Raw genomic sequence first — 13254 nt, 5'->3', positions numbered from 1 at the left:
TTTTTTGGAGAGGTTTTTGCTATAGGATGTGTGTGCTCACCAGAAAGACAGAAAGCGAGAAATCACCCCCCCAGGGGGATAGCCATGCCGCAGTCCCTTCTCCTCCATTCTCCTCTCGGGATCTTGGGCACGCACGTACATGTGCCCGGCATGAGTTTAAGCCACCGGGTCCGGGACTCAAACTATGGTCTACTTGGGAGTCCAGTGACATAGCCATTACGTCAACTGCTGGTCCCATGGGGCAAATTCTTAACACAGCATCTGTTACAAGCATGCTCCTGCAGGTTAGGAGTACAGGAGAGAACCAAACCTACTGAATTCCTGCTTTCATTGTACTGGGGCTTCAGCAATGAGGCTGCCATGAAAGTACCAATCACACAAATGGTTACTTCGTTGCAATGCAGTATGTTCAATGAAGGAGTTCAGGGCACTGAGAAAGCATCTAACAAAGTAGGCTGATTGTGTCTGGGCTGGAGGAGGAGTTTGATAAGGAAAAGATGCTGTTGCTGAAAGTTGAACAGAGACTAGAAGTTGCTAGGTATAGTAGAGAGAAGAATGTTGCAGACAAGGGTTGCAAACATGTGAACACCCCAGGCCTGGTAAAGGGCAGAGCAGGTTTGAGGCGATGCTGAGAGAAGGCCAGAGTAGCAGAAGTCATGGCAGGAAGGAAGGATGTGAAGAACATGGTGTCAGATGAAGTTAGAAGAGATGGCATTTCCCACTAGACCCATCATTCCTTTCAGGATGGCATTCATTCACTGTTTTTTTTTTTTTTTTGGAGAGGTTTTCACTATAGGGTGCGTGCGTTCGCCAGACAGAGACAGAGAGACAGAAAGCGAGAAATCACCCCCCACGGGGGATGGTCACGCCGCAATCCCTTCTCCTCCATTCTCCTCTCGGGATCTTGGGCATGCACGCACATGCGCCCGGCGTGAGTTTTAAGCCACCGGGTCCGGGACGCGAACCGCGGTCAACTATGTGGGAGTCCAGCGACATAGCCATTACGCTAACTGCTGGTTCCCTTCATTCACTGCTCTTTAAACAATACTGATGAGCATGTGCTGTGCTCCACACTGTCCTAGGTGCTGGAGATAAAGCAGCCAGCAAATACTCTTGCCCTGGTTGTGGAGAGATGACCGATAAGCAAGATGTGTAAAATACCAGTCATTGATATGATGGGGAAATTAAAGTAGGAGACGGGATTAGGGACTGTTGTCTGAGTGTGACTTACATAGGGCTGCCAGAGAAGTCCTCCCTGGGAGGTGACATTTGAATGGTTACCAAAAAGCTAGAGAGCAGGTTTCATGACTCCCAGAGGGAGGGAGACTCAGTACAGACAGCCTGAAGCAGAAGTGTGTCTGCAAGGTTTAGGAAAGAGCCAGGAGGTCTTGGTGGCTAGAGCAGAGAGAGCCAGAGGGAGAGCACTGGGAAGTGAGGTCAGGGAATACGTGAGTGGACAAGTACCTGCTGAAGCCTTCACATGCAGTTCTTTGAATATCCACTTAGTGGAATTGCTGGATCATATAATTCTATAATTAGCTTTTTGAGCTAAACACAGCGTAAACTTTTTTTTTTTTTTTTTTTTTTGATTTTTTTTTTTTAATTTTTATTTTTATTATCATTGTAATCTTCTTTATATTACATTGGATTACATATAACTTTACATTGTATTACATTGTTTTTTCAAAAGGGAATGCCATGCATGTCAGTCAGTACAGAGACATTAATCTCCCCACTTCAACATTCAATATCTTTTCTGTTTTCCCCAATCATTATTTTTATTATTCTAATTATTTTTATAAAACAGTCAATTGTTATTTCTCGTTTTGCTTGTAAAAATACTTTGCCCATCATGAAATACTTCTCAGACCAATCCAGTTGAGAATACTATACATGTCATCATCAACAGTTAATAACCCCTATCTGTTTCTCACTAACGTCCTGTCTCTCTATTGTTCACTTGCTATCTTTCTCTATCCTCTTCTCTTCACTTACCCCATTCCACACTGTCCTATTCTCATTAAGTACCTTCACTGTGTTTATGTCCTCCGAATTTTTGCTCTCTATTATAGAGTGCGGATAGTCGGTATATATTGAGTGGATACATACGATATCTTTCTTTCATAGCCTGGCTTACTTCACTCAGCAATAGATCCTCCATATCTGACCATTTTCTATCAAATTCCAGGGTCTTGTTATTTTTTATGGCTGAGTAGTATTCCATAGAGTATATATACCACACTTTTCCAATCCATTCATCAGTTTGTGGACATTTAGGTTGGTTCCATGTCTTGGCAATTGTGAATAATGCTGCAATAAACATGGATGTGCAAGCACTTTTCTGACTGAGCGTTCTCCTGTCTTTTGGGTAAATACCCAGAAGTGGGATTGCTGGATCAAATGGTAGTTCTATTTGTAGATCTTTGAGGAACCTCCATATTGTTCTCCACAGTGGTTGAACTAGTTTACATTCCCACCAACAGTGGAGGAGGGTTCCCTTTTCACCACATCCCCGCCAACACTTATCACTTTTTATATTCTTAATCTTTGCCATTCTGACAGGGGTTAGGTGGTATCTCATTGTGGTTTTTATCTGCATTTCCCTTATGATGAACACAGCGTAAACTTTTACAAAACTCCTCTGTCATTTACTTTACCAGCAGCAACATGCAGTTCCAATTGCTTCACCTTCTCACCAACACTTGTTATTGACTTTTATTTTTCCTAATTGTTTTCCTACCAGAGAGAGAGAGAGAGAGAGAGAAAGGAAGAAAGAAAGAAAACACACGCACGCACACACGCACCTCACAGTGGGACATGGTCAGACTGCAGTCCGTTCTCCTGCACGTCCCCATCTGTCAGAATTCGGGGCAGACGTGCTCATGTGCCCAGTGTGTTCTTTACTGGGCCATGGAGTTGGCCCTAAGACTACTTTGTAACATAGACATTATTGTATTTTTATTTTCATTCAGTTCAGAAATACCTTAAATTTATCCTTTGGTCTGTTTATATACTTATGAGTTGTTTAGAAGTTTCTAAGTATTTAGTTTCTAAATAATTGCAGATTTTTCAGCTACCTTTTTGCTATTTTTTTTTTCCTAATGTAAATCCATTGTGCCAGAGAATATACTGTGTATAACTTGAATTTTTAGATTTATTAAGTCTTGTTTATGGCCTCAAACTGGGACCAGCAAGGTGTGTGTTTGTTTTTAATTTGCTGTAGGGTACTTAAACTCACTAGAGAGAGAAAGAAAAAAAAAAAAACCCTCCATAGGGGAACAGGGGTTTTGGTTTTTTGTTTTTGAGAGATCTCTTTGCTCTGGGGTGCAATATTATATGGTACATGTGCTCGCCGAAGTGACAGCGTGAGAAATCACTTCCTGTGGGGGTGGCCATGCTGCAGTCCCTTCTCCATTCTCCTCTCAGGATCATGGGCACACACGCACATGCAACTGGCATGAGTTTTAAGCCACCAGATCCGGGACTCAAGCCGCAGTCAGCTATGTGGGAGTCTAGTGATGTAAACGTTACACCATCTGCTGGTCCTTTGTTTTTATTTTTTATTTTCTTTTTAAGGAATCATTTATTTCCATTTGTTATTATTATGTTTTAATTTGACCAGAGACAAAGAAAAAGGGAAAGCAAGAAAGCAAGCTGCCAGGTCTGGGACTTGAACCCTGGTTGGCCTTGTGAGAATCCAGGCCCTTTAACCACCACATCACCTGCCGGCTCTGGTTTTGTTTTTGTTTGTTTTTTGAGAGGTTTTTGCTATATGGTGCATGCGCTTAACAGAAAGAGACAGAAAGCGAGAGATCACCCCCAGGGGGGGATGGTCACACCATAATCCCTTCTCCACCATTCTCCTCTCAGGATCTTGGGCACGAATGCACATGTGCCCAGGTCTGGGATTCCAACCGCAGTTGACTAAATGGAATTCCAATAACATAGCCATTATGCCATCTGCTGGTCCCTTTTTTCTTTTCTTTTTTTTTTAATAGACCATATTTAGGCTTTTGGGCCATATGATCTCTATCTCTTGTCTACTCAGTTCTGCCGTTGTAGCCTAAATATAGCCAGAGATGATATGTAAATGAATAAGCATGGCTGTGTTATAAAAAAAACTGTGTTTATAAAAAACAGCTGGTCCTCTGTGTGTATCCTGCAGATCCCTGACCTACAATACCAGTCATCTTGGTGAACGTTCTGTATGCACGTTAAAGGGCGTGTGTTCTGCCATCGTTCGGCACGTTCTGTGCTTACTAATCAGGCGACGTGGGTTGGTGGTGTACAACCTTCACGTGCACTGTCTGCCCCCTCAACTTGTAGTGTTGTCAAAGGGTGGTAACAAAACGAAGAAACAGCTCTTCTGTGTTCGTGGCAGTGTTTGGAACAGCTTGGTTGTGCTCTTCCATGTTTATCGCATTTGATAGTTTCACTTTCTATTAATTTTTTTATTTAACTTTTTTCATGAGCAAGAATTTCTCTGCCTGCTTGTCTCACATACACATATTCTTGACATGGTCTCATTGCGCCCTGATACCTGCCTCTCCCCACCCACCAGCCTTCCAGCCAGCCAGGATCTTGGGCATAGCTGGCATGTCAACATGGGATCTGAGCCAGGCCCTCCTCATGTTCCAGCACCAAGCAGCAGCGCCCTGCGACTGTGCCACCGTGTGGGGCCCCACCGTTCATCTGAGCAGTCTGGACCACATCGAGCCCAAGAATTTTGCAGTCGTTTCTCTCCAAGAACACGAGTTTTTTTCAGGGACCTTTTGTGCTTCCATCGCTCACACCCTACACAGGAGCTCTGGTGATACTGGCGATGTTGCTGTCATTTGTAGACTTAAATACATGCCTCGGGGCTCTGTTGTAAGGCCACTTCCTGCTCATGGGCCTTTGATTTTAGTTTTCAGTTGTAGCACAGAAACTGTCAGGATGAATTTCTGGTGATGTCTTTCAGATCTGTGTTGCTAGACAGTGGAACAGTCGTCCAGAATGTGGTGACTTCACGTTGGGCTTTCACGTCTCTTGAGCGCTGCTGGCTCTTGGTTTCCATTGCATTCGTTCATGATCCTGCGTGGATCTTTGGACTTGTTTATTTGGGCGTATTCTGTCCTTCTCTTCGTGCTCTCGTGGATCACAGTAGTGAATTTTTAGACCGCTTTGTCAGGCGGTCTGTGAGCTGACCGCCGTTTCTCCACCAGGTGTCACGTGCCCTGATGTGTGGGTGCCACACATCTTATTGTGCTGTTCGGGGGTTTGGGATACCCAGGAGATATGTGCATGGCACAGGGAAATGGAGCAGTAATGACACGCGATCTAACTTATGCCGGACTTAATCTGTCACAACTAGACAGATTAAGTGTAAACATTTTTCTTTTTTTTTTTTTTTTGAGAAGTTTTCGGTATAGGACGCGTGCGCTCGCCACACAGACAGAGAGAGACATAGAGACAGAAAGTGAGAAATCACCCCCCAGGGGGGATGGTCACGCCGCAATCCCTTCTCTTCCATTCTCCTCTTGGGATCTTGGGCACACATGCACATGCGCCCGGCGTGAGTTCTAAGCCACCGGGTCCAGGACGCGAATTGCGGTCGACTATGTGGGAGTCCAGCGACATAGCCATTATACTAACTGCTGGTTCCCTGATCATTTTTTCCTATGAGGCACGAGTCTATCTTTTCTCTTCCAAATTCATTTTTGTTTTTTTTTTGGAGAGGTTTTTGATATAGGGCACATGTGCTCTCCAGAAAGAGAGACAGAAAGCGAGAAATCACCCCCCGGGGGGGATAACCATGCCACATCCCTTCTCCTCCATTCTCCTCTCAGGATGTTGGGCATGCACGCACACGTGCCCGATGTGAGTTTAAGCCACTTGGTCCGGGACTCAAACTGTGGTCAACTACATGGGAGTCCAGCAACATAACCATTATGCCAACTGCTGGTCCCACCAAATTCATATTTTGATGGGAAAATATTAATCCACCCGGAAATCTAGGGGAGAGCTCTGAAAAATAAACCAGATCATACACCTACTACTGCTGTACATACCAGGCAAATTGCTTTGTACTGAGGACAGACAAAGCTGAAAACATTGTCCCTGGCAACCATGGACACTTGAGACTGCATTAACAGGTGATTTCTCCCCCAGCTCTTAACACTGAATAACGATTGAAATAACATTTACCCACACACAGTGTTCAGGCGTAAGAAAGGATGGTGAGAGCTTGTTCTGCAAATAGTTGTGCACTTCTAGTCCAGCAGCGCAGGTGCAGGCTGGGAACAGACCAGTGCTCCCGTGGCTCCCATCGACTGTCCTGGTGAACCCTGGGCTCTGGGAGAAGCGGGGACCTCCTGCTTGGGTAACACCTTTCAGCTATAGCTATACATGGCAGCAAATCGGCACATCCCCTAGGTTTTGTCACACATCCTTTTCAGGCTCGGAAAAGAGAATCTAGGGATGGGGAGGGCTTGCTTTCTAGATAAGAAAATAGATGTAATTCTGAATAGTTGCCAGTTTTTTTTTCTTAGGTTTGCCGGAAGGAAAGTAGTTTTTAAAGTCAAAGTCACTGCTTTGACTTTTATCCTGAAAACCCAAATTTCATTTGTAAAATTTATTCTTCAATCAAAAAAATGTTGAATAAGTTTGGTTGGAGTCCCAGACGTCTGTGTTCTCCCCAAACTTGGTGTCTTTACTAGAGTGAACTTTGACTAAGGGATGAATGTGATTTCCATCCAGTCATGCCTTTCTCTGAACTCACGCTTTGTGTGTGTTTCAGTTCTTCAGTGCCGTACTCTGCAGCTAAAACACCTCACCCCGCGTTGACGCCTGTGGCTGCCAACCAAGCCAAGCAGGTACTGTACTGATCAGTGCTGTACGTCTGCAGTGTCTGTCTTTGTGTCTAAAGGCCATCCTGTTTTCGGTCCAGACTTTAAGTGCACCGTGAGCCGGGTGAAGACCTGTGACCCTTTCCCCACAGTTTGTGCCAGTGTTAACGTGGTTATTAACCAGAGTAAGTCAGTCAGGACCTGCCTGACACTCTTCACCCGCCATTGACATTATGTACCAGGTCATCTTGGGTCGTAATTCTAATTCTGTGCCTTTGTGTGATGCTCTGGTTTGCAGTTTGATTTCTTTTAACACTGTCTCAGTCGACCCATACGACAACCAGGCGGAATAGGTAGGAAGGTGTTCTGATACTGATGAAGGTCTCACTGATGAAGGAGCCTTGACCCAAGTGCCTAGTGCGAGCTCACCTGATTAGTAAGTGGCAGGCCCCGGCTGGAGCAGGACTTCTCTTCCTGTCCATTTCTCTTGTTTCTATGTCGTTCGTATCATTGTCTCAGGAACACATTATTTTGTTTTCTCCTGCTATCCCTGTTTCTCAGTTTGACTATTTTCAGTGCTGTTTATGTCTAGCTTCAGCTTTTTCCTGCTAAACATTGTCTCTTAGAAAAATAGGCTATACTTCCGTTAAATATCCCAGAAGAAAATAATAGAGGTGGCTGAAAGGCAAATCTGGCTACCTCTGAAAAGTTTGCTAGGAAACCCTGATTCCTCTGCCTCCCTTACATCTTTCTATGAGAGTAACTTCAGGTTGTGTTTGAGATCAGAGCTTGAAACTGAACATCGGAACTTGCCAGTTGTGAGTTCTCGAACACGGCCCTCTTCTTAGCTTACCGTAACCTAAACTGGCATTTAAGCCTGTGGTGTTGGCCCACTCCTCTGGAGGTTTCAGCTTCACAGTGGAAGACACAGGGTAAGGCCTGAGTTGTGATAGGCGAGGGAAGGAGCATTGACTAGAGATGGGTAAGGCAGAACGTTTTGCTTTGAGCCTTACCGTAAATTCATTGGGAACTGGAACCCTTTTATTAATTTCCTCATTCATTAATGTATCTACCAAGCACGGCTTGGCCTTTTTCTTGCCATGCACAGTGCTAGGCACTGGGCAAACCGTCATGCTCAATAGGCATGACTCTGCTTTCTGGGAGCTTGTAAGATATTTCTATTTCAGAGACCAACAGTTGGCTTAATGGCTATATCGCTGGACTCCATGTGGCTGACTGCGGTTCAAGTCCCAAACCCAGTGGCTTAAACTCAAGCTGGGCGCGTGCGCGCGCAAGATCCCAAGAGGAGAATGGAGGAGAAGGGATTGCGGTGTGACCATCCTGCCAGGGAGTGATTTCCCATTTTCTTTCTCTTTGTCTCTGTTTTTAGAGGTTTTTGCTGTAGGGTATGTGTGCTCGCCAGACAGAGAGACATAGAGACAGAAAGCGAGAAATCACCCCCCAGAGGGGATGGCCACGCCACAATCCCTTCTCCTCCATCCTCCTCTCGGAATCTTGGGCACGCACGCACACATGCCCAGCGTGAGTTTTAAGCCATTGGGTCTGGGATACGAACCGCAGTTGACTACTTGGGAGTCCAGCAACATAGCCATTACACTAACTGCTGGTCTCTCTTTGTCTCTGTCTTTCTGGCAAGCGCATGCGCCATATAGCAAAAACCTCTCCAAAAAAAGAAAAAGGTATTTCTATTTCCATCTTCTAATTTGATCTCACACTTACATTGAAACTTTGTCTTTTTTCTTTTCTCTTTTTGGTAATTAAGGTAAGTAAAAGTGTTTACATGTGTTTAAGTTGTGTTATTCCACTTACATTTTACGCTTCTTTATTCTAAAGTTGGTTAATGGCTTAACACAAACATTGTGCTTATGTTCTATTGTAGGGGTCTCTAATAAATTCACTAAAGCCGTCGGGGCCCTCACCAGCATCCAGTCAGTTGTCCTCTGGTGACAAAGCTTCAGGTCAGTTTGCATTGGTTTCACTGAAAATACAGGTGAAAAGCATTCACAGCAGAGTACTGTTCTAGATCACAGAGGAATTTGACATAGACAGCCAAGTACACAGGTCATGTTTAAACGGTTACAGCAAGCGGCTAGCAGGTGGCAAGGAGGTTAAGGTACCTCGATCTCCACATGGCCGACTCTGTGGTTTGAGTCCTGGACCTAGTGACTCAAAAATCACTCCAGGCACATGTGCGTACATGCACAAAATCCTGAGAGGACAGTAGAGGAGAAGGAATTGCGGTGTAGCCATCTCATCTATCTATTTCCCTGCCCTCCCCCCACCCCGCCGCCTCGTGAGCACACACCCTATAGCAATACCTTAAAAAAAGAAGGGAAAAAAAACTTGCAGCAAATGGAGTTGTTCCAGGAAATCAGTGAGCACTTCAGTAGCGCTGTCTAGACTTCTGAATTTTTTAAGTTAGTTTGAAAAATTTTAGCGTGATAGGAGAAAACCTGACAGATGATCAAAGCATAGAGAGGAATGACTCTGAATATTGAATTCTCTATGTCTTCTCAAAGAATTGAAAATTCTTTTGATTCACAATGACAGTGCAAAAAGTAGTAAAATATAGAAAGTAAAACAGATTTGTGTAAGATTTCCTAGTAGATTTAATAAGTTGATATTACAGGATTTTATGGCTTCATGTACGTCCCCAGAACTCACTCAGACATAATTATTATAGTTAACTCCGTCTTTACTGTAGCATAGTGCTTTAACCAGGAGAGTCTGCGCTGCACAAGCCACCTTGAAGTGGCTAACAACCTGGTTCCTCCTCAGTGTGCCCTTTCATTGGTCCTTTTTTTTTTTAGATTTTTGTCATAGGGTACATGTGCTGGCTGGAGAGAGACAGAGAGAGAGAGAAAGTGAGAAATCAGCCCCCGGGGGATGGCCAGCGCTATCCTCTCACCTCCATTTTCTTCACAGGATTTTGGGTACCTTTTTCATTACTAGGTATTTATTTCTCTTTCACTTGCTAGATAGTCAGGGTTTAGAAATGAACTTATTTTGTTAGGAAAACTTCCCTGAAAAATACTATTAAGTTTATAAAAGTGAATTTTTTTCAAAGAAAAAAAAATATTTTTAAAGCCTCATTAATTAAGAATGAAAATACTTTCACTGGTTTTCTGATTACAGAACTCTAACACACTCACAAAAACATCTCTGGTGTAGATATATATGTGTGTGTGTGTGTGTGTGTGTGTGTGTGTAATGTAGCAAGCAAAAGCTGACCCATAAATTTCCATATTCCAGAGATAACAACCCTGAACGATTTTATAGGTGCTTCTTGATACTCTGTTTTTTTGTTTTTTGTGTTTTTTTTTTTTTTTAAAAAAAAACACAAAAAACAAACAGAAATGGGCTTTTGTTTGCTGTCTACACTGATTTTTATAAACTGCTTTTTTTAAAAAAAAAGAATTCTTTATTAAATTTTATTTCTTCTTATCATTATTAATTTTTTTTTGAGAGGTTTTCGCTATAGGGCGCGTGCGCTTGCCAGACAGACAGAAAGCGAGAAATCACCCCCCCCAGGGGGGATGGTCACGCCGCAATCCCTTCTCCTCCATTCTCCTCTCGGGATCTTGGGCACGCATGCACATGCGCCCGGCGTGAGTTTTAAGCCACCGGGTCCGGGACGCGAACCGCGGTCGACTACGTGGGAGTCCAGCGACATAGCCATTACGCTAACTGCTGGTTCCCTATCATTATTAATTTTTAAAAATTGATTGTAAGGCACATTGTGCTCACCACAGAGAGGGGAAAAGTGAAAAAGCAAACTGTCAGATCCAGGACTTGAAGAACCACTGTTGGCCATCTGGGAGTCCAGCACATTAACCACCATGCCACCTACTGGCCCCAAAACTCTTTCTTCTCCCTCAGCCCGAATACAGTAAATGTGCCATTGATCTAGGTGTAATGCAGCTCTGCCTTCTCATTCCAGTGACTGCCTAGGCCTTCGCTGTACAGTCATACCCTGTGAAGTCTGAAGCTGTGCTTCACATTGTTTCCGACGTTCTGAGGTCATAAGCAGGGCTGCCTTGACTATCCTGTGCACACTACACTGTATTCAACTGGTTGCAAACTATTTTTACTGATACCTATCCCGTATTAATTTAAAGAGAAGGTATTTTGTTCTTGTTGTTTGATTTGTTTTAGTTTGATATGGGGTTTATAAATGTGGTCTTCTGGGACCAGCAGATTGAGTAGTGGTTATGTCGCTGGACTCCCACATAGTCGACCATGGTACTAGTCCGAGACCTGGCGGCTTAAAACTCATGCTAGGCACATGTGAGTCCATGCCTAAAATCCTGAGAGGAGGATGGAGAAGGGATTGTAATGTGGCCATCCCCTGTGGGGAGTGTTTTCTTGCTTTCTGTCTCTGTCTCTCCAGCAAACGCATGTGCCCTAGAGCAAAAAAAATCTCTCAAATAAATAAATGCAGTTTTCCTACTCCCCTCTTGCCTTTTAAAACAGAGCAATAGGGACAAAATCAAAGATTACTCACCAAACTTACTAATTAGTTAAGAGTAAAATTGAACGTGGAGAGGCTAATGAATTACATGTCTAACTTTCTATACTTCTCTATATTGTAGCAATCATGTTATTATAATTTTAAAAACTATTAGGTTTTGTTAAATGCAAGAAAAACTATGTAAAAACCCAAAAATGTATAGAGCAAAAGTAGTCATGAAGTTAATACTCAGAAATATTTAGCTTATTAACTAATTTCTCTTCTGGTATTTTCCCCTCCAATGTGTGCATTAATTTCAAATAATTAAAAACTACATTATACCGTTTTAAATTCCTTTTTTTTTTTTGTTTAGCCTCAAATTGAAAGTATTTCAAGAATTACTTATTTTAATTTTACTTACTGTTCTTCACTTTGACCAAAGAGACAGAGACAGAGAAGAGAGAGGGAGAAAAGAGGGAGTGTGAGAAAGCAAGCCACCAGGTTTGGGACTTGAACCATGATTAGCCATGTGGAAATCCAGTGCCTCGACTATCATGCCACCTGCCAGCCCCAGAATAATAGACTTTTAAAACTTTGCATTTAAGCTGCACTAGAATTATTTAGACACCTTTCCTAGAAAGGAGACATCTTGGGAACCAGCAGTTAGCTTAATGGCTATGTCGCTGGACTCCCACGTAGTCGACCGCGGTTTGCGTCCCGGACCCAGTGGCTTAAAACTCACGCCAGGCGCGTGTGTGTGCATGCCCAAGATCCCGAGAGGAGAATGGAGGAGAAGGGATTGCGGCGTGACCATCCCCCCTGGGGGGTGATTTCTCGCTTTCTGTCTCTATGTCTCTGTCTGTCTGGTGAGCGCACGCGCCCTATAGCGAAAGCCTCTCAAAACAAACAAACAAACAAACAAACAAAAAACAAAAAAAAAGAAATAGGTAAAAACCAGAAAATACTTCCCTCATGAGGAAGCATGATAACTCCTCACTAACAGTAAAACACAGGAGATCATAGAAATGACAGAAGAATTCACAGTATTCAATGTAACAAAACTCAATGAGATGCTAAAACAGGCAACCAATTACAGAAGATGAGAAAATTTTTCTATTACTTGAATCAGGGATTCCATAAAGAGAGAGACACACTGAATAAGAGTCAAACAGAACTTCAAGATAAATATGCAGGAAATCAAAACCTCCCTTGAAAGTATCAGCATCCAATTAGACCACACAGAAAAGAGAATGTCTGACCTCGAAGAAAAAAAAACTCTGATTTAGTCCAAACAGCTGAAAAGAATAGTAGACTAATCATTAAAAATCAGGACAACATATGGGAAATCCTAGACATCATTAAATGGCCTAATATCTTCATAATAGTCATGAAGGCAAAGAGGCAAATTTGCAGAGACATGTGGACATCCTAACCCAGCAAATACAAAGGATATCAAAGAAATTTAAGAAGGTCATCTCCAAGGCGTATTATAGCCAAACAGCTAAAAATCAAAGACAATATTCTAAAAATGGTGAGAGGGAAATGCCATGTTCCTTACAAAGGTTATCTCATTAGATTAACATCAGACCTCTCAACTGAAACAATGAAGGCAGGGAAAGAATAGAAATATTTATGTAAAATGCTGACACACAAATAATTTCTGCCAAGAATACTATACCCAGCAATAATATCCTTCAAATAGGGAGGATAAATAAAATAACTCCTAGATAAACTAATGCTGAAAGAATTCTGCCAAACTAAGCTAGCTTTTCAGGAAATACTACACCAGGAAAATTAAAGGGAAATAAATAAAAGCAAAGGAACACAAAATAACTATTAAAAAAAAGCCCACACATATCGATGACATTGAAGTCAGGATGAAATTTACCTACTAAAAATGCATATTAAACTATTTTACACACAAGCAGTTTTAAGTACAAAATCAACAATTATTTG

The 13254-nt window shown here is 42.7% G+C and overlaps 1 protein-coding gene across 4 annotated transcripts in view; it reads left to right on the top strand.

Annotated features, from left to right (window-relative positions):
* NUP214 (nucleoporin 214) overlaps positions 1–13254 on the top strand; it is a 113326-nt gene that overhangs the window by 64511 nt on the left and 35561 nt on the right. For all 4 annotated transcript variants that reach the window (XM_006164334.3, XM_006164333.3, XM_027766655.1 and 1 more), the window contains 2 exons: positions 6779–6854; positions 8728–8806. In XM_006164334.3, the coding sequence (XP_006164396.1) occupies positions 6779–6854; positions 8728–8806 (155 nt within the window). The remainder of the gene's footprint in view (positions 1–6778; positions 6855–8727; positions 8807–13254) is intronic.

This window comes from Tupaia chinensis, unplaced genomic scaffold (genome assembly GCF_000334495.1).
Source record: "Tupaia chinensis unplaced genomic scaffold, TupChi_1.0 Scaffold143602_1, whole genome shotgun sequence".
Taxonomy (NCBI): Eukaryota; Metazoa; Chordata; class Mammalia; order Scandentia; family Tupaiidae; genus Tupaia; species Tupaia belangeri.
The sequence above is the reverse complement of the archived record's forward strand: the minus strand, read 5'-3'. Positions and strand labels throughout refer to the sequence as shown.